This window comes from Polistes fuscatus, unplaced genomic scaffold, assembly GCF_010416935.1.
Source record: "Polistes fuscatus isolate 324 unplaced genomic scaffold, CU_Pfus_HIC Scaffold12, whole genome shotgun sequence".
Taxonomy (NCBI): Eukaryota; Metazoa; Arthropoda; class Insecta; order Hymenoptera; family Vespidae; genus Polistes; species Polistes fuscatus.
Genome location: NW_025113020.1, coordinates 698,648 through 722,094, shown reverse-complemented (window position 1 = coordinate 722,094; position 23,447 = coordinate 698,648). Strand labels below are relative to the sequence as shown.

General features: G+C 30.6%; 1 protein-coding gene and 1 non-coding gene across 2 annotated transcripts; both read right to left on the bottom strand.

The window, feature by feature from the left end:
* Window positions 1-8,388: 8,388 nt before the first annotated feature.
* On the bottom strand, window positions 8,389-9,047 carry LOC122513544. Its single transcript, XM_043629950.1, has 2 exons — window positions 8,870-9,047; window positions 8,389-8,819 (listed from the first exon to the last, which is right to left on the bottom strand). Exons 1-2 carry the CDS (start codon window positions 9,045-9,047, stop codon window positions 8,389-8,391), a joined length of 609 nt encoding a protein of 202 aa, XP_043485885.1.
* An 11,082-nt stretch (window positions 9,048-20,129) lies between these two features.
* Window positions 20,130-20,350, bottom strand: LOC122513636. The gene has a single exon (XR_006302813.1). It is a non-coding gene; the product is annotated as a small nucleolar RNA U3 (small nucleolar RNA).
* Window positions 20,351-23,447: the final 3,097 nt, after the last annotated feature.

Sequence of the window (23,447 nt, the reverse complement as noted above, 5' to 3'; positions counted from 1 at the left end):
TACATATCTTATCTCGACAATGTCAAGTATGTTTTCTTTCTTTGGAATTGACTCCTTAAGAATCGATTTTTATAGAAGGCGCCCGATATGAAAAAAATATGAAGAGTAAAATTTAGTGATCGAATAACATCGTTACGTTTTTTGTGCGAAACCTTTCATGCGCACCTTTCATTTTTTTGTAATGTGTGTCTATAACTTGTATACTTGTGTGCTGCCGACGTACACAGGGTATGTTGCGAAGCAGTAGACGCATTTAAGTATAAATGTGTATATACCTATATGTTATGTATATATATATATATACTGTACAGCGTCTATACAAATAATAAATATGTATATATATATATATATATATATATTAGACTGTGCCAAATAAATCGACTATTTTTTTTTTTCGGTCCCATATCAAAATTTCGTTGAGAGTGACGAAAAAAAAATTGTGTCAAAATTTGAGCCCTCTATCTTCATTTTTCAGTTAGCGCTCGCTAAAATAAGAATTTTCGCCAAAAAAAGTTTTTTTTCACTTATTTTTTGGTTATAGACAATTCAATATACCAAATATTAAAAAACCCTTGGTATGGTTTTGTAGGAAATTAAATTCTCTACAAAGATGATTTTTTATCGAACTTAAAAAGTCAACAGCTTTTTTTTTATAGCTGATTAAATTACATTTCGTTCTATAATTTTCATTTTTAATTATTGATGAACACTTATTAAACTACTTCCTAACGAAAAGAACATACTAATGCAATTTTTCTAGGAATAATTATGATCTAAAAAAATAGTTTTTATGCCGTAATGAATGTAAATACTGTTGAGTAATTTATATTCTTTACTTTTAAAATAATGAATTACATGTCAATTCTATTTTTTTTTGTTTTTCACCTTATTGATTCACACAAAATTCGGTGAAATTTTTCTGTTTACAGTGAGAATTGCACAAACCTATGATTGTATAAAAAATCATTAGTATTTTAATAGAAATAGAAACATTAATATAATTATGATATAATTAGAATATAAACATTAATATAATTATGATAGACACAAAACAAGAAGATTTAAAATCATTCGGCTCAAAAGATATAAGTGATTTTGTTACTCAAAAGTCGATGGTTTTATTCGAGAAGTTCGGTTTATCTACAAGTTTTCTTGATTTACCTGTAGATCAATGGGAATTCGATGACGAGTACCAGGCTTCTTTAAAAATTGTTCGATCGATAAAAGTTGTAAATGATATTGCCGAAAGAGCTGTAGCGTTAATTGATAAATATAATGATAGTCTCACTTGTGATGAAGAACAAAAACAGTTTTTATTACAAGTTGTTGCTGAGCATCGCAAAAAATATCCCAATTGTAACAAACGAAATTTATGTGAGTAATGTGTTTACTCGAATCTCATAACTGATTTTAAAATAATTCAAGTAAAGATCTTATTAGTTTCATTTATATAACAAGATTAAAAGTGTGTCTATCATAATTATATTAATGTTTATTTAAAAAATGTAAGCTCTTTAAAACTAGTAAAACATATGAATAAAGACAATAATAAAGATTAGCATATCATTTTTTTAATTTATTAAAATTTTTTAAGATATTTCGTTTTTAGTAATTATCTATTTCTATTAAAATACTAATGATTTTTTATACAATCATTGGTTTGTTCAATTCTCACTGTAAACAGAAAAATTTCACCGAATTTTGTGTGTGAATCAATAAGGTGAAAAACAAAAAAAAATAGAATTGACATGTAATTCATTATTTTAAAAGTAAAGAATATAAATTACTCAACAGTATTTACATTCATTACGGCATAAAAACTATTTTTTTAGATCATAATTATTCCTAGAAAAATTGCATTAGTATGTTCTTTTCGTTAGGAAGTAGTTTAATAAGTGTTCATCAATAATTAAAAATGAAAATTATAGAACGAAATGTAATTTAATCAGCTATAAAAAAAAAGCTGTTGACTTTTTAAGTTCGATAAAAAATCATCTTTGTAGAGAATTTAATTTCCTACAAAACCATACCAAGGGTTTTTTAATATTTGGTATATTGAATTGTCTATAACCAAAAAATAAGTGAAAAAAAACTTTTTTTGGCGAAAATTCTTATTTTAGCGAGCGCTAACTGAAAAATGAAGATAGAGGGCTCAAATTTTGACACAATTTTTTTTTCGTCACTCTCAACGAAATTTTGATATGGGACCGAAAAAAAAAAATAGTCGATTTATTTGGCACAGTCTAATATATATATAATATATCAGTTTTATTGCAGTTATACGGATAGTGAGCATCATTTTTTTATATTTTAAAGTTTTGTTGTGTTATTGATATTGATATCGATAATTAATATTATTATTGTGGATTATTAATATTTGTAATTATATTCACATAAAGTGAAGTGAAAATTATATAAACTATGGAAGAAACTGGTGTATATAATAGTGTCGAAACATCCGATAAACACGTGGGTGCTAGATATGTTATAATTCATGTATTATGCTCCTGAAATTAGTAGTAGATCCACGGATAGGACGGAAATAGCGATGAAAACACGGCAAGCAAAAGGAAATATATAATGAAAACGGAAGAACATGAAAACGCTTAGAATAGGATGCTGGAGCGTAACTTCCATAAAAAACAGAGACCCGTAATTAATAGAGGAGATGAGAAAATGCAAAATAGATATCTGCAATTTTTCCGAAACAAAAAATAAAGGCAAAGGAAACATTCGATATGGAAAATACATCCTATTCTATAGCGGGAAGACAAAGACGAAAGAGCCACCTCAGGAGTAGGCCTTACTGGTACACAAGAGATACGTAGATAATGTACTAGAGTCCAAATACATCAGCGACAGACAACATCTCTAAACGAGATGAGATTGTTGAAATACCCGGGAACTTAATAAATAGGACTATTGGGAGAAATTCTCGGCCGACATGGAACACGACCTACTCGAAGCACAGAAAAAAGTATGGAATATGCTACGAAACCGAAGAAAACATGTAAACGTGTCCATTCAGACCACCAAAATCACAACAGTTGAATAGGAAAAACAATGCACAGAGCTGTACAAAAACGAGACGAAGGAGACTTATAACAGATGCGAAGAAGAAGAAGAGGAGCACTAAACGATTGAACTATCTCATCTGAGAAATACAAAAAACATAGACAAATTAAAAAACCGAAAAACACCAGGAACAGATTAGCTAACAAACGAACTAATAAAATATAGAGGAAGACAACTAACAGAACAACTAAGTACGCTATTCAATAAAATAGTAAAAAACATAAAAGTGCGAACCCAATGGAAGGAGAGTATAACAGTTCCCATATTTAAGAAAAAAACTAAGACAGAACCGAAGAACTACCGCGGAATTAGCCTCCGAGATGCAGTACAGAAGGTGATAACTACTAGTGTGTGTACTTATGTACGCACGTAAGAAGTTCAGCCAATCAATTTAAAATTTGCCACTATAATAGTGTAAAGCTACAGAGTTATGCTATCGTGTATTCCCTTCTCTATTACTTGTTTCAGAATCCACTATCGTGTGCCAATAAAGACGATCATGCGAGAATGTGTTACTCTTTGAAATTTATTAGAATAATAAATAAAAAATAAGGTAAACAATAAGTAGATTATAAATTGAAGTATTATTATTTAAGGTTATAAGTAGTAATAGATAAAAAATATATTTTGAAGTTATTTGAAGAAAAGATAAGAGAAGAGAAAAAAAATAAGAGAACAAAATATAGAGTTTTCTTTTCTTGTCATATTATTATCACGCCCATATCCAGCTATATGCGTTGCAATGCCTACATTTAATTATAACAAGAGTGAAAAATTTCTTTGATACTCAAAAGCTTAAACGCTTTGAGACCGAATACTTTTTTATCTATTTTCTAACTAAGTATTCTTGTTTGAGTGATCTGGGTCAATTTCTGGTTTATTAACTATAAACTATTTTAATGAATTTATTGTTGGGTGCTACTTAGATTATAAAACTAACATACCTATTATGATTTACTCCGTGTATTCTCAGCTAGCTCGACTATTACTTGAGACGATCAAAAGACAGGTAGGACTAAATGATCTGAAAATTTATTTGTTGCGACAACAAAGGAAGCAATTTATTATTTTCTTAAACAAGAAATGAGATTAATTAAATGATACTTACCTGCGTTTATTCGAATTTTGAGTGCTAATCTGTTTCATTGACGAATGAATCTGTTATTGCAAGTAGCAAAATGATGAAAAACGTATTTAGAAATTAAGATTATTCGAGATTGACTCAAGAGAAATCAATATCTATTTACAAACTATCTACGAGACTCTTCTGGAGCTGACTTCATCGCTCTAAGACGGACGGTGAAAAAACGTTTACTTTCCGCACTTTATGACAGTCTATTGAAAAATATTCGTTCTTTGTCAATATTTCACAATCCATATAAATTTCGGCGTACATGCAGTACGTTCTAAGGCTGCCTTATCGAACCCGTGAATTAAGTGGCCACATTACTCAACTTGTTCTGGCTCGTTAATGCTATGCCTATCTTTGTCGGTAATGAAGATTTCTGTCTTCGAAATCTATAACAATTACAGAAATAAAGATAGTATAGAAGATAAAATAATTTCAATAATTATAATCTAGTGACATGATTTACTTCGCTCGTGCTCAAGGAAATATGACGAGGCCGATGACCTCGAGAAACGTTTCATTTTCCAATTTTCTGTGAAAATATATAGTGTAAAGTTTATCAAGTCGTAGCCTATATGAAAAAAAGCGTATAAATTGTGTGGTTTGATGTATGAATAAGAAATATTTTTTTTTTCCATAGTTTCTGTCAACATTGATTTCATTTATTTTAATAATATTCGTAATATCGATACGTTTCTCCATTAAAGTAACAAAACTTATTAATTAAATATAATATCAGCACGACTAAAGAATGTAATAATATAATAATGTAATAATAACTTATATAAATTTTGAGGAAGAGGAATCGGATGCAGCGAAAAAATTACTCACCGATGAAATGAAAGTTTTTAAGGATGGTATTGCGCATGGAGATTTAAGTTTAGATGCATATACAACGATGTGGGAAGAATGTTTATCGCAGATATTTTATTAGGAAACACACAAAAACGGTATACAAGAGCAACCTTAGCCTTCAAAAAAGATAGAGTAGAAGCTTTCGAAAGAAAATTAGAAGAAAATCGGATGCATATGACTGGTGAAGCTAAAAAAGCCGCTAGAATGGAATAAAAATTGATAGTTTTAACAGGAGGTTATCTCAGATAATTATTTAACATATATATAGTTAAATATATATAGTTAAATATTGACATTAATTGCAATCTTAACATAATTTTTTTTTTAGACCAGGGCACAAGCTTAATCAAACAATTACACGATTTGTGCGAACAAATAGAACAAGCCCATTTGGAACTTTCGACATTTAAATTTTACAAAATCAAGAGGAAGCAGCAATTCCGAGGAGAGTCAATGCTCTTATTGAAGATGTTAAAAAGACAAACTGAACGTTAACGTATATTACAAATGCGATATGCACAATTGCAAGATAAACTTCAGCAATGTTAATATTATAAAGCAATGTTAATACAATTGTATTAATCTTTAAACATAATATTTTAAAGGTTACATGTGATATAAGTATGCTTAAAACTTTACTAATCTAAGTATGAAAGATTATTGTGTGGATGTTGCGTATGTGGATAGTTGCATGTTGAAATTATTACATTAAAATATGTATATATTTTACTATGTATAAATTATTTTAAAAAATAATAAGTAAAGAGAGAGAAAAAGAGAAAGAGAGAAAGACAATTCAAAACAATGAACCTATAATTATTGAAAATTTTTGAAATTATTAATATCAACTTCTAAATATCAGGGCATTTTTAAAAAATAATTTTTTCAAAAATAGTTAAGATAAAATATTTACAAAATCTGATTTTATTAGCTTTATTTTATTAATTACGTGTTAAAACTTGTATACTTTATAATTTTAACTGTCTCTATAACTCTCCCTTTTACGAGTTTGAGGGGTTCATTCCCTTTATAATCGTTTAACAAAAATCATTACAATCTATCTGCATTACTTACCAATGCTATCTTTGTGAACATAAGATTAGGCTAATAAATAAATATGTACAATATATATATATTGAACAACACAATTAAACTTTAATAAGAAATAAACAAATATATACAATGAACAAAACCATAAAACTAAAAAATCATAATTAACACCCAAATAAAGACACATCATATCTTACAGAGGCTGTCCTACTTCACTCAGCTATCTATTTTTCTCAATCGACTTTCTCGCTTCTCCCTCTCCTTCTAAATTCCCTATCCTTTCTTCTCTCTTCCAGCTCCTACATTCACTTTTCCCCTCCAGAATTCAACAGATTCTCACCCCTAAGCTTTACTTCGCCTCACCGACTCTTGCACACCAATCTAGCACCTGCTGCCACGACTCCACTTATCTTACACACCTGCACAGTCTTTCCTTCTCATCCATCCAATACTTACGTTCATTTATGCCGTCACCCATCTTGAAACATATCACTCTGTTGTATTTGTTCTGATCGTCTCCTTGTTAAAGATAAAAAAACTTATGAAAAAAAATTCCCCACGAAGAATCCAACGTTAATAACCAGCGCAAGAAGCAAAGACAATACTACTTACTTTAGCGCGCCACGTTACAAGTATTCTATTTTTTTCTTACAATTTTTATGATTTTGAAGCTGAATAAAAATGTATTACTGTTTTCTTATAACATAATAAAAATGAATTAAAATTATATATAGACAAAATATAAATTCCACGTTTTTAGAATATCCTTTCCTGTATATCTTGAATTAATTTTATGTGTAGATATAAAATTCTTTTTTTTAACACTAGAACTACCGGAAAAAAAACAATGCTACTTCTACCAAGACCAGTCAAAATGACTAGTCATTTATAATCGTAAAAACAGAAGAATTTTTTTATTGTTTTGTTTTATATAATCATATAGAATGAATATAAGGGTATGAAAATATATCTATATGATGACAATTTTTAAAAATATAATAATTTAATTATCACAACAACATTTTTAATGATACTAACATGTATAAATAGAACTTTTAGAAACAAAAAGAAGAAAATAAACATACAATAAAGTAAATATAAGAAGTATTTTATTATTAACAATGTAATAGAATCTGAAATAGAAAAAAAAAATTATTATTAATTATTTTTAATATAAAATATTAAAATGATTGTTATTTACCTGATTATGATTCGTCACATTTCTTACAAAAGTAATTTATCTTTGTAGTGCATTGTTTGCAAACATATTTTTTACATAAATTACAAATAACAGTAGTCTTATTATTATTGCAGAACCCTATTTGACACCATTTACGTGAAGAAGGTGAACTCGTTGATGTACTTGGAGCAGTAGTTTCTTGTTGCTTGATTTTTGATTGTACATATTCAATGGCAAGTTCATTTGCTAGTTGAAACAAGAAGTCTTGTCTAGATATTTTCTCACCTGTGGTTTCCTTATATAAGATCCAGGAATTTATGCCAGCTAAATCTAAAATGTTATAAAATACTTGGAGCGGCCATCTTCTAGATCCGGATTTTACGCTATATTTTTTTGCCATTTGGTCTGTAATGTCCACTCCAAATTTAGTTTTATTATAAAATTCAACCGTTTCGGGTAACTTTTTATTACTTTTACCAATTTTGATACATTTATGTTTAGAACTCAATATAAAAACTTTCTTTTTCGGTTTACTTTTGTAAATTGTAAGGGTAATATTATTTGATTTATAGAGTAGTGATGAAAAACGAGTCATAGTATCCTTCTTTATTTTACAAATTTTTGGCAATTCTCTTTTGTTGCTACGTATAGTGCCAACAAGCGTGGTTTTTTTTGAAAGCAATTTAGATGCTAGCGGTAAGCTTGTAAAAAAATTATCGGTTGTTATACATTTTCCTTTCATAGTATATGGTTCGATAAGTTTTAGTACGACATATTCACTAAGAGATTGCGATTTTGCTCGTGTTTCATCTTTCCCTAAATAAGGAAACCCACTTAGAATATATTTTGTTTTTACATCAGATGCCAGCCAAAATTTTATTCCAAATTTGTCAGGTTTAGACGGCAAATATTGCGTAAATCGGCATCTGGATTTTGTTGCAAAGAGTTGTTCGTCAACTGTTATATTTTCTCCTGGCTTGTAGCAATTTTGACTATTTTGAATGAACCTATCCCATACTGTTGATATCAAAGCAAATTTGTCATTTTTCAAACGTTGGCTTCTTTCACTTTTTTTATCAAAGCGAATAAATTTCAAAATTTAACTGAAATTATTTCGACTCATAGTTTTGGAAAAGAAATTCGGTCCCCATTCTTTGTCCCATAAATATGACAGATTCAAATTATTTGCTTTGTATGCTTCCCGAGCATATAAAATTGCAATAAAAGCTTTAATTTTTGTTTCACTTAGAGTCCATTTTTTACCCAAAACTCGAAAAGCTTCTAATTCCGTGCAAGATATTATATAATCAAGAATATTCCTGTCAATCAGTAATAAAAATGCGCTATCTACTTCACCTTTGATAATATTTCTTTTAGCATATCCTGTGGGGCCGGATATATCTTTGAAAATATTATGAAGTGGTAATCTTCCAGTTGTAGATCCTTCTTGTATTTTTTCCCAATTGGTTCCGTCTGCAGCAATTTCATTTTTTTTATTTATATTTTCTTTTTCCTCTTCAGAACTTGAAACTATACGAGCACGTCTTTTTTCCGTAAATTCAAAATATTTTCTAATTCACTGTCCGAGGACTCTCGAACTTCTTCATGATCTTCAAACTCATCAAACTCATCATTATTACCACTATAAACTGTTTCAATATCTTCTTGGTCACTTTCTTCATCCTCGATATCAGAAGCTTCCATTGAAATATTGTTTATTTTTCGCAGCAAATCAGAGGTTTTTATACGTTTTGCCATTTTTTATGGATTACAAAAAATCGCTATATAACTAAAAATAGATGCTATTCCCACGACTATGAAATAAAGAATGATCGCGTAAAACTACATCGATTCTATTATTTCGATACACTACGGCAACGATTATATCACTATGTATTATCGCCTGATAAGCAGTAACATGAGAGAAAATATTACAACAAAGAATAATACATTCGTCTAAATATCTAATCGACGGTGTTGATTTCAAAAAACAGATATTTTCAGATTTATGTCGAATTTAAGAAGTACCAGTCAAAATGACTGGTATTGGTAAAAGTAGCAAATGCCAAAATTTATTCGAATTCTGTTTAAGTTATAAAAAAATAAAAATTATTTTTACAAACCATTCCTTATATCTAGAAAAGTCATCATATAATTTTGAGAAAAAAATGTAACGTGAGGTGGGAATTAAATAATGAAGTTGCGCGACCAGTCATTTTGACTGGTCTGGTAGTTCTAGTGTTAATTATACATTTAATTATACAAATAATTACATTACACTATACTTTATGATAACTAAGTCCTCGTGTGGTCCTCCTCCTATGTAACCTGCAACAAAAAAAACAAAGGGGTAGGGAAGAAGAGGAAAAGTGGGCCTTTTAAAGTGAAACTTTTTACATCCGAATAAAATTTACCCTTGAAAATTACACCTTGATCTTAAAAAAATATTCTTTATTTTTGTAAAACATTTTCTCTGGTATCTTTCTCTTTGTGAATACGATCAGAAGTTTCTGTTACGATAAATACTTTAGGTGTTCCGACAAATGACGGAACACAAATGCATAGCGTTCTTTGAACGACAGTACGGTCTTGCAATCCGAACCGAAGGCATCAAAATTTCACAGAGTATAATAAAAATTATTACGTCGAATAAGTGATAGTTTCGACAAAGTCAACAGAGCCCAAAATATTTTGTTGTATGATTTATAATTGTTTTTTTTTTATTTCTGGTCTCAATGTTTTTGCCTTGTTTGATTTATGTCTTTATATTTTAGTTTTTACTTTATCATTTGTATATTCATCCCCAAAAATGTCAAGACATTCGAGAAATATCAATTTATTAGATAAAATAAATAATATGGATGAGGATCGTTCGGAAGATGGCTAAGAAGTTACCGATATTGATGATATAGCAGAAAAAAAGTTGTGACTTATTTGACAGCGATACGAACGAAGAGAATATTTTAAATATACGAAAAGGACAAAAAAGAAAGAGATTCATAGTTAGTTTCGAAAATGAAAATGAAGAAGAGATTGAAACTGCTATGGACGGAACCGTTTGGCACAAAATATAAGAAGGATCTAATCGCGGAAGAGCACCGATTTATAACATTTTCAAAGAAAAATCAGGACCGAAAGGATACGCTAAACGAAATATTATAAAGGGCAAAGTTGAATCAGCATTTTCCTTGATTATTGATCATAACATGATTGAACATGTAAGAAAATATACGGAATTAGAGGCATCTCGAGTATTGAAAACGAAATGGAATTTTTTTATTGTAAAATTATATGCATTTATTGGACTTTTATATGCACGCGGCGCATATGAGACTAAAAATATAGATATATCATATCTATGGAACACGAAATGAAGTCCGTCATTTCTCTTGACAACTATGAGCCGAAATGACTTCGCAGAAATCATGAAATTTATTCGGTTTGACAACAAAAATAAACGAAGCCAACGCTTACAAAACGATAAGTTTGCTTTGATCTCTTAAATTTGGAACAAATTTATCGAAAACAGTCAAAACTGTTATAAACCAGAAGCATATCTTACTATAGACGAACAATTGTTTCCTACAAAAGCACGTTGTAGATTTACTCAATACATGCCCAACAAACCAGACAAATTTGGCATAAAATTCTGATTACCTTCCGATGTAAAAAGTAAGTATATTGTAAACGGCTTTCCATAATTGGGAAAAGATGAAGGGAGAGAATAATCGGTCCAATTTGGGGAGTTGTTAGTTTTGAAATTAGCAGAACCAAATACAAACCATGGGAGAAATATAAAAGCTGACAATTTTTTTACAAGCGCGACATTAGCAAGTAAACTTTTAGCAAACAAAACTACGCTTGTTGGAACTATTCGCAAAAATAAAAGAGAGTTACAAAAATTAGCGAGACAGGCAAAGAATAGTGTGACACGCTTCTCAACAATATTATACAAATCGAATGATTTTAATCTTTCCATTTATAAAGCTAAACCGAATAAAAAAGTATTGAAACTTAGTTCAATGCATTTATCCGTGGAAATTGAAAAAAGTGACACCCGTATACTAGAGACAATTAAAATTTACAATAGCACAAAATTCGGTGTAGATATAACCGATCAAATGGCTAAAAAATATAGGGTAAAATCTAAATGTCAAAGATTACCTTTACAGGTATTTCTTAATATCTCAGATTTAGCCGGGATATATATAAGTGCTTGATATTATATAAAGAAACAACAGGTGAAGAAATATCGAGGCAAGAATTTTTATTTCAATTGGCTGAAGAGCTTGAAACTAAATATCAGAAGGAGAGATTAAGCAAAGAATGTTATCAAAAACTATAATAAACAAAGCTAGAGATTCTTCTAGGCGAAAATTTTTTCAAATAAGATATTGTAAAGTCAATAAGACTAACAAAACTTGTATAAAATGTAAAAAATACGTATGTAGAAAGTGTTTAATACAAAGTGTTGTAATTTGTAAAAAATGAGCTGAAAATGCATAAATAAAACTTTCTAAATAGAAATGCGGGAAGCGGGTTTTTATTGTAGCATCAGAAAAATATTTTGTTTACTATCCAGTTGGATAAAATTTCTTTCTATATTAAGATACGTATGTTTTTTTTGAAGCGGTCATTTGACCGCTCATGGTAGGAATAGGTATACATGAAATGTCGGTAGGTTTAGTGTTAAGATGGACGCGCAAAAGTCATTATGAAATCAACACTTTGGAAGGATCGTTACGGATTGTTAAACGACTTCTTCTTTCACATTATCCTAAAGTATCATTAGAGAGAGAAGCAGAGAAGAAAGATTTCCTTAAATAATATGCTACGACCTTTTTAGTTGCTTCTTCTTGGGCTCGGAAGATGTATCATATTTGTTTTTTAATGCAACAAAAATAATTTCTATACTACATATGTTTGAAAATGAATGGTATTATAAGAAATAAAAAATGGTAATATAAGAATTGTTACGAACTTTTCCTAGGAATTGTACAAAATTCTTAGGTATTCTATAGAATATCAAATGCTATTTAGGCAATATTGAGAAGAATACATTATCATGCAACGGGCAACAGGTACACATAAAAACACAAAACATACACTTCGCCCACCAACGCCCTACAACAGACAATACAAACCCCGACCCCACACACACACACAAGCAAGAAAGGAGCTGGTTTTTTTGTGTGGGCTTTATAGAATGTGCGTGCCGTTATACTATGCGCATCTCTATAAACTGAAACTTACACAATGCCGGTGTCTTATTTTGTAAAGCCTACTGTTATTTCTAGTGGCAAAAGATTATATTTAGACAGATATTTATAGAGGTTTCCATGAAAAATCTGTGTATTTTGTATTCCTTATTATAGCAAGAGATAAGCAGGTTTAGTAGGAAAGTTTTCATATCTCCTTTCTTACTTTACCGGTCTTTCATTTGTAATTCTTCACAATATCTAAGAAATTAACTCCGCCTGCATGATCGCTGGGCGGATCGAGATCAGCGATCATGTTGCCGGTCCTAAGCCCGGGAAAAGGAGGAAGGTTGTTGGATCAGGTTAGCCCCTACCCAACGTAAAAAAAAAATTGCTGCTCATAGAAACGACACTCTGCCTCAATAAGTAAAAAAAAAGAATGGAACGAACATATTAGCAGAATGGCAACAGAAGAATCGTCAGAATTGCACGGGTAAGTCACCGATTGGCCGCAGAAGTACGGGGCGCCCACAAAAAAGATGGTGCGACAATTTAACAGTGCAATAGGCAGAAAAACGTCGTTACGAAACAGGCAACTTGCCTAAACTAAAGAATGAAGAAGAAGAAGAAGAAGATCTAAAAATTAGAAAATTTGAATATATTTCCACCTTTTCCGATATTTTGGCATTGCTTATAATTCCGGATTTCTTACTTGGACTGCTAACATTACCTGAATTTTGTACTATTCCGTTAACATATATGTACAAATATTGCCTAAAATCACTACTGTTCCCATCACGACAAACATTACACTATTAATATCAATTAACAATCTTAAATGTATTTTGATGTGTTTTAAAATCAAATCTCATACAAAACCTAATAAAGTATAATATAAGCTGAATCTAAGATGCAACAAAAAATACAATTGTTTTTAAGACTGTTGAATACGTCGGCTAATGGTAAAAAGTAAATTTTGGAAAACAAATGACCTTATTAAATTTACGTTTTGACATTTACAATTTTTAAATGTTTATTGCGTTTCATATTTGATATAAAAAATGTCTTAAATTCTAAAGCGAATATAAAAGAATGTAAGATCAAGTAATGTCGTTTTTTTTTAATTATTCATACGATCTTACATAATTGTGTGGAAAAATTATTTCTCGGGAAAAAGCGTTAGCTTATTACTACTAATAAATCGAGACTCGTAAGTAAAGAATTTCAATCTTTCTTTGTCAAACAAAAACGATAATTTTTTTTTTCAGAAGAACTTATTGGTTATTTTTAAATATTTTAATAAAGAGTGTACCTAAAAATTGGTTAAATACGCCAAAGATATAACAATAAAAAATTATTTTTATAGCGTCTTAGCTTGTTTCCATATTAAAATCTAACGAATATGTTCGACGTCCATTGAGGACGGTTTGAATATGCGAGTTCATAAATTATTCGTATTATTTGTATATGATACGAATTCCTACGCGTGGTTTTATAATTCGTTACCTGTACGTTTTTACGTAAGACTAGAATTGACTGGACGTAGTAGAGGGGAGGTCTTACTCGATCGTTTCTAACAGTGACCACGTGTTGATCACAAAGTTCAATGCTGATCCGCCGCAGTCGTAGCCTTCCAAAGTCCAAAAAGTTTTAACGTATACATTAGGTAGGCGGAAGTAATATACATTCTTATCGTTATTGAATCCTTTGCAAAAAACTGGCTAATCTAAAAATGATTTTACAACTACAAGTCATTAAAAATTTTGGTATTATTAGAATTTTATATTCAAATATAAAAAGTAAATAGATATCTTATAACTTATATAATTTAAACAACTTTTTTGTAAAACAGATAACTATGTTCCCAAAGCAAGTATAACGAATAAATTATAGTATATATGTATCGGTATTTATTGAATTTATATATCTTTCTATGTTTTTAGTATTAGAGTAATGTATATATTATATACATCTATGTGTTTTTTAATCATATTAATTTAATGCATAAATACTACTAAGATCTGTTAGGGATATTTTAGCTATTCTAGGGAATTTATAATTAGCGTTGAAAGTATGTTTCAGATGCGGCGTCAATGAATTGCGAGGACGTTCAAGGGCATACGAGGTGCATGCGAGAGCTCTTTGACACGCATTGTGGGGATACAGTCCGTTAGGCCATGGTCATCGGAAGAAAACGTAGACATAACAATTCCTATCTAGGTATCTTACGATACAGTTAGTTCTTACAAAGAGAGAGTTACGCTATATTGGCATTCTTCTAAGGTTGCAATTGCGTTCGTTTTCGTCCAATTATTGCATTTGTGTAAATCGGGATGGTGCGTGCGCGAATTCTAAGCAAATGTAATTTTATTATTTCGGATTTATCATTTTCTAAAAACAAAATCAATGCCTTACATTTTATATTTTATAGTTATTTTCCCCGAGAAATCTCACACCTGGACGTACTTCCTAGTTCTGCCCAAGCTTCGCCGTACAACGATAACATACCTTGCACAATACATTTGCTTAGAATTCGCGCACGCACCGTCCCGATTTACACAAATGCAATAATTGGACGAAAACGAACGCAATTGCAACCTTAGAAGAATGCCAATATAGCGTAACTCTCTCTTTGTAAGAACTAACTGTATCGTAAGATACCTAGATAGGAATTGTTATGTCTACGTTTTCTTCCGATGACCATGGCCTAACGGACTGTATCCCCACAATGAGTGTCAAAGATCTCTCGCATGCACCTCGTATGCCCTTGAACGTCCTCGCAATTCATTGACGCCGCATCTGAAACATACTTTCAACGCTAATTATAAATTCCCTAGAATAGCTAAAATATCCCTAACAGATCTTAGTAGTATTTATGCATTAAATTAATATGATTAAAAAACACATATATGTATATAATATATACATTACTCTAATACTAAAAACATGGAAAGATATACAAATTCAATAAATACCGATACGTATATACTATAATTCACATTCGTTATACTTGCTTTGGGAACATTAAATCATAGTTATCTGTTTTACAAAAAAGTTGTTTAAATTATATTAGTTATAAGATATCTATTTACCTTTTATATTTGAATATAAAATCCTAATAATACCAAAATTTGTAATGACTTGTTGTTGTAAAATCTTTTTTGGATTAGCCACTTTTTTGCAAACGATTCAATAACGATAAGAATATATATTACTTTCGCCTACCTAATGTATACGTTAAAACTTTTTGGACTTTGGAAGGCTACGACTGCGGTGGATCAGCATTGAACACGAGGTCACTGTTAGAAACGATCGAGTAAGACCTCCCCTCTACTACGTCCAGTCAATTCGAGTCTTACGTAAAAACGTACAGGTAACGAATTATAAAACCACGCGTAGGAATTCGTATCATATACAAATAATATGAATAATTTATGAACTCGCATATTCAAACCGTCCTCAATGGACGTCGAACATATTCGTTAGATTTTAATATGGAAACAAGCTAAGACGCTATTAAAAGTAATTTTTTATTGTTTAGATCTTTGACGTATTTAACCAATTTTTAGGTACACTCTTTATTAAAATATTTAAAAATAACCAATAATGTAAACGTCTCATGCAGGTTCGTGCACTTTGGCGCCTGCACCGGTGTGCGTGCGGATGTTTATTTAGGATATCGGCGTTCTTAAGATTAAGTGTGAGGAACAGAGGCTGTATGCGTCACCCATGGAGGGGGGCCGATGTTCCGTTGTTCAACGGAAAAGTATAAAAAGGGCAGTCGGACATTACGGGTGGTGGTAGGAAGTATTAGTTAGTTAATCTTATGTTCTTATGTACTGAGTAGTCAGTTAGTAACAGTTAGGTAGTTAATCTTATGTTCTTATGTGCTGAGGAGTAGGAAGTCAGTTAGTCTTATGTTCTTATGTGTTCTGGGAGTTTACAAATTTCAGGAGTGGGATGTTTATAAATTTCAGAAGTGGGATGTTTACAATAAGTTCTTCTGAAAAAAAAAAATTATTGTTTTTGTTTTAAAAATAAAGATTGAAATTCTTTACTTACGAGTCTCGATTTATTAGTAGTAATAAGCTAACGCTTTTTCCCGAGGAATAATTTTTCCACAAAATTATGTAAGATCGTATGAATAATTAAAAAAAAACGACATTACTTGATCTTACATTCTTTTATATTCGCTTTAGAATTTAAGACATTTTTTATATCAAATATGAACACGCAATAAACATTTAAAAAATTGTAAATGTCAAAACGTAAATTTAATAAGGTCATTTGTTTTCCAAAATTTACTTTTTACCATTAGCCGACGTATTCAACAGTCTTAAAAACAATTGTATTTTTTGTTGCATCTTAGATTCAGCTTATTATTATACTTTATTAGGTTTTGTATGAGATTTGATTTTAAAACACATCAAAATACATTTAAGATTGCTAATAGATATTAATAGTGTAATGTTTGTCGAGATGGGAATAGTAGTGATTTTAGGCAATATTTGTACATATATGTTAACGGAATAGTACAAAATTCAGGTAATGTTAGCAGTCCAAGTAAGAAATCCGGAATTATAAGCAATGCCAAAATATCGGAAAAGGTGGAAATATATTCAAATTTCTCTAATTTCTTAGATCTTCTTCTTCTTCTTCTTCATTCTTTAGTTTAGGCAAGTTGCCTGTTTCGTAACGACGTTTTTCTGCCTATTGCACTGTTAAATTGTCGCACCATCTTTTTTGTGGGCGCCCCGTACTTCTGCGGCCAATCGGTGACTTATCCCGTGCAATTCTGACGATTCTTCTGTTGTCCATTCTGCTAATATGTTCGTTCCATTCTTTTTTTTTACTTATTCTGAGGCAGAGTGTCGTTTCTATGAGCAGCAATTTTTTTTTTTACGTTGGGTAGGGGGCTAACCTGATCCAACAACCTTCCTCCTTTTCCCGGGCTTAAGACCGGTAACATGATCGCTGATCTCGATCCACCCAGCGATCATGCAGACGGAGTTAATTTCTTAGATATTGTGAAGAATTACAAATGAAAGACCGGTAAAGTAAGAAAGGAGATATGAAAACTTTCCTGCTAAACCTGCTTATCTCTTGCTATAATAAGGAATACAAAATACACAGATTTTTCATGGAAACCTCTATAAATATCGGTCTAAATATAATCTTTTGCCACTAGAAATAACAGCAGGCTTTACAAAATAAGACACCGGCATTGTGTAAGTTTCAGTTTATAGAGATGCGCATAGTATAACGGCACGCACATTCTATAAAGCCCACACAAAAAAACCAGCTCCTTTCTTGCTTTTGTGTGTGTGTGTGGGATCGGGGTTTGTATTGTCTGTTGTAGGGCGTTGGTGGGCGAAGTGTATGTTTTGTGTTTTTATGTGTACCTGTTGCCCGTTGCATGATAATGTATTCTTCTCAATATTGCCTAAATAGCATTTGATATTCTATAGAATACCTAAGAATTTTGTACAATTCCTAGGAAAAGTTCGTCACAATTCTTATATTACCATTTTTTATTTCTTATAATACCATTCATTTTCAAACATATCTAGTATAAAAATTATTTTTGTTGCATTTAAAAACAAATATGATACATCTTCCGAGCCCAAGAAGAAGCAACTAAAAAGGTCGTAGCATATTATTTAAGGAAATCTTTCTTCTCTGCTTCTCTCTCTAATGATACTTTAGGATAATGTGAAAGAAGAAGTCGTTTAACAATTAGTAACGATCCTTCCAAAGTGTTGATTTCATAATGACTTTTGCGCGTCCATCTTAACACTAAACCTACCGACATTTCATGTATACCTATTCTTACCATGAGCGGTCAAATGACCGCTTCAAAAAAAACATACGTATCTTAATATAGAGAGAAATTTTATCCAACTGGATAGTAAACAAAATATTTTTCTGATGCTACAATAAAAACCCGCTTCCCGCATTTCTATTTAGAAAGTTTTATTTATGCATTTTCAGCTCATTTGTTACAAATCACAACACTTTGTATTAAACACTTTCTACATACGTATTTTTTACATTTTATACAAGTTTTGTTAGTCTTATTGACTTTACAATATCTTATTTGAAAAAATTTTCGCCTAGAAGAATCTCTAGCTTTGTTTATTATAGTTTTTGATGAACATTCTTTGCTTAGTCTCTCCTTCTGATATTTAGTTTCAAGCTCATCAGCCAATTGAAATAAAAATTCTTGCCTTGATATTTCTTCACCTGTTGTTTCTTTATATAATATCCATGCACTTATATATATATATCCCGGCTAAATCTGAGATATTAAGAAATACCTGTAAAGGTAATCTTTCACATTTAGATTTTACCCTATATTTTTAGCCATTTGATCGGTTATATCTACACCGAATTTTGTGCTATTGTAAAATTTAATTGTCTCTAGTATACGGGTGTCACTTTTTTCAATTTCCACGGATAAATGCATTGAACTAAGTATCAATACTTTTTTATTCGGTTTAGCTTTATAAATGGAAAGATTAAAATCATTCGATTTGTATAATATTGTTGAGAAGCGTGTCACACTATTCTTTGCCTGTCTCGATAATTTTTGTAGCTCTCTTTTATTTTTCCAATAATAAGCGTAAGGCGAGGCACTGGTCGAACCCCTTGTTGGGCGCTATTCATTATTATATTTAAATAATCAATCAGTGTTTTTTTTTTTGTGTGTGCCGCAAAAATTTTATGGAAAAGTTGAAAAAAATTATGGCGTATAAAATATGCAAAAATAATTTTATGATTACAAGGAAACTATGCATGACATGTAGCAATGTTATTTCTGTACGTAATTGTTTGATAAAATGCAATCTTCTTCGTCAGAACATTTCATTAAATAGATCGCTAACTTCATCCTAAAATCGGTAATAAAAATATTTTTCGAATTACTAATTAGTATAAGACCATTTAATTTATAACACAAGTAATCAGTTGAAGCAATATTGCCAATTTCCTGTAATATTTTATAGTTTTTTTTCAGTGGTTAATTATAAGAAGTAATTTGATCAAATAAGTCTTCTTCTTCTTCTTCTTCATTCTTTAATTTAGGCAAGTTGCCTGTTTCGTAACGACGTTTTTCTGCCTATTGCACTGTTAAATTGTCGCACCATCGTTTTCGTGGGCGCCCCGCACTTCTGCGGCAATCGGTGATTTATCCCGTGCAATTCTGCCGATTCTTGTTGTCCATTCTGCTAATAGACAGAGTGTCGTTTCTATGAGCCGCAAATTTTTTTACGTTGGGTAGGGAGCTAACCTGATCCAACAACCTTCCTCCTTTTCCCGGGCTTAGGACCGGCAACATGATCGCTGACCTTGATCCGTCCAGCGATCATGCAGGCGGAGTTCAAATAAGTCTACGTCAGTAAATTATAATCAACTACCATTTTTTGGCAGTTTGAAGCAACTGATAACCACACAAATAATCTACAGCTTCTCGTGGGTCACCGGTGATTTCATTACAAATAATGCATTGAATACAATTATACACGTTTTCTTGTTTCGTAAAGTAATCAATAACAGTGATTCTAAACAAGTTTTCACTTCTATAATCCTTGTAAACAAAAATTTTACAACTAAATATAAGTTTAATTAAAATACTCCTTTACTATCTACTCAAAGATCTCCACTTCACTTAGCTCTTTTTATTAAGTAATAAGAGTAAACACACATCAGTGACCAAAATCTTGACGTTACAACCAAAATACTAAGTCCGTCCTTCCCTGCTAAAAAAAAAGGAACAATAGCTGTCATAGTAGATACATCGACTTAGCTTTGCGAAAAGCAGTATTGAATATATACTACAGAGATGATTTCATGAAGTACAATCTAAAATTTTACTTCTACTCGAATCTTATTTATAGATCAAATGTAGTATTTTACTTATAAGAAACGGAAAATGGTATTCGCTCTCTAGTGACTAGTCAAAGAAGTCACTGATTTTTCACATATACAATATGTAACTCTCTCGAGTAACTCTCTCGAGTTACAAAGAGAACTTGTGTTGAAATAGTTTTATCTTGTTAATTTTTTGTGTTTTCCATTTACTAGTTGTTGTTTTTAGTCTTTAAAAAATTGTATATGATTCCTGGATATTACTAATGCCACATTCTTATAACCATCAAATTTATTTCTCGTTAAAGTTTCTTATGCGTGTAATACTAACAACTGGAAATATTTTCTCAAGTATTGCTATTTAGTGAGATTAATGATTCGTATAATGCTGTAAAAGAATATTAATTAAGATGTTAAATAAAAACATTTTTTACTTGTGATTGAATCCTTTTTAATGTTATAAATTGTTAATTTTCTGTAATATTTAAATATTTCGATCCTGCATTAAGAATGTTCGAAAAGTATTTCTAAAAACCTACATTATATGGAAGAATATTGCTATTTACGTCTGTTCAACAGATTTATAAGATTTCTAAAAAGTATTTTAATCAAGCTAGTATTACATATTCTTGATTTAAAAGAATTAAATATTTCGAATCGTTTACCCTATAGGTCATACGGAAAGTTTTTCCGTTTATAACAAACAATGTTAAGTCACAGGTCATCGGAGGCCCTGGGAAAGATTTCTTTTAAATATAAGTAAAATGACAATGCAGCATAATCCATTGTAAGCGCATGCAATTTGGGAAGCCTAACGGCATAATTAACAATTCTAATTAGATCTATTTGATTGTCTATATAAACAGCGGTTTCAATGAATAGCTTTATTTGGTGTACATATTAGATATTAGTAGTTTTGCTCGTGTGAATACATATAGCAAATATGAAATTAGAAGGCTTATAAGATAGTGCAGTAGTCATCTCTGGAATTTCGGGAAAATTTCCAAACAATAATAATGATTTAAAGTCGAATCTAATGAATGGAGAAGATTGCGTGTCTTCATATCATCTTTGCATTTTTGGCCCTTTGAAGGAAAATTGATCCTATCGAGTCGCTTCTCGAGAATCCAGATGCTTTTTTATCATAAGATCTATTTACCCCGTCTGTTGACAATAAACCTAAATAATGGAATGCACAAAACAAAAAATTATTTAAAAATTACAAAAAATTCAACTTGCTATTCTAAGACTTTTAATTATCATTGAAATGAAAAAAATCTAAGAAAAATTGATTTTTTGCCTTACATGCAAGAACTGGAATTAATTAAACCTAGAGTAAACTCTTATTTTACCTAAATCATACAGTTGGTATGATGTTTGGGAACGTAAGCTTACAACACCACTAACAATCGCGTAATCGCAATCTCAGCTTTTATAGCTTCGTACGCTTTTTGAACTGCTAACGAACTTGATGTGCTGGTTGAATCGATAGTGCAGCTTGAGCCTGTTAAACCCATACAAAATGAGATCCGGTTTGATAGCATAGCTTGGCATAACCAAGTAGAATATATCGATTTGACAATAAGAAAATAAAAACAATCACACATTGAATGATTTAACCTTTACATAGAAGCTATTAGATCGACCTAATTACTTACCTGATTCCAGCGTTCCATGGTATTACTACTTGCCTCAAATAAACTCAATATCCTGTAAACATTGATTTTTTTGTTCCGTAGCTCTACAAGATTTATTCCAGCATCAATGATCGTTTCAAACGTTACTTCCATTGCCATTCTTAATTCTGGAGGAATAAATGGTGCCTGCATTGCACTAATTCCAAAAAAAAAGTTATCGAATTTAGATAAATTAGAAACAGTTCCTAAACGCGATGGTACTTTAGACGAATGATCTAAAAAATAATAATTCATGTTACTCAAAAATAACATACTGTAATGTAATAAATTTCTGTAGGAAATATAATTTAACATATTCTTACCGAATTTCCATCTTGTATGATCTGAAGACACGCAATCTTCGCCATTCATTAGATTCGACTTTAAATCATTAATATTGTCACACTTTGGAAATTTTCCCAAAACTCCAGAGATAACAACTGCACTATCTTATAAGCCTTCTAACTTCATATTTGCTATATGTATCCACACGAGCAAAACTACTAACATCTAATTCGTACGGCAAATAAAGCTGCTCATTGAAACCGCTGTTTATATAGACAATCAAATAGATCTAATTAGAATTGTTAATTATGCCATTAGGCTCTCCAAATTGCATACGCTTACAATGGATTATGCTGCATTGTCATTTTACTTATATTTAAAAGAAATCTTTCCCAGGGCCTCCGATGACCTGTGACTTAACATTGTTTGTTATAAACGGAAAAACTTTCCGTATGACCTATAGGGTAAACGATTCGGAATATTTAATTCTTTTAAATTCAAGAATATGTAATACTAGCTTGATTAAAATACTTTTTAGAAATCTTATAAATCTGTTGAACAGACGTAAATAGCAATATTCTTCCATATAATGTAGGTTTTTAGAAATACTTTTCGAACATTCTTAATGCAGGATCGAAATATTTAAATATTACAGAAAATTAACAATTTATAACATTAAAAAGGATTCAATCACAAGTAAAAAATTTTTTTATTTAACATTTTAATTAATATTCTTTTACAGCATTATACGAATCATTAATCTCACTAAATAGCAATACTTGAGAAAATATTTCCAGTTGTTAGTATTACACGCATAAGAAACTTTAACGAGAAATAAATTTGATGGTTATAAGAATGTGGCATTAGTAATATCCAGGAATCGTATACAATTTTTTAAAGACTAAAAACAACAACTAGTAAATGGAAAACACAAAAAATTAACAAGATAAAACTATTTCAACACAAGTTCTCTTTGTAACTCGAGAGAGTTACTCGAAAGAGTTACATATTGTATATGTGAAAAATCAGTGACTTCTTTGACTAGTCACTAGAGAGCGAATACCATTTTCCGCTTCTTATAAGTAAAATACTATATTTGATCTATAAATAAGATTCGAGTAAAAGTAAAATTT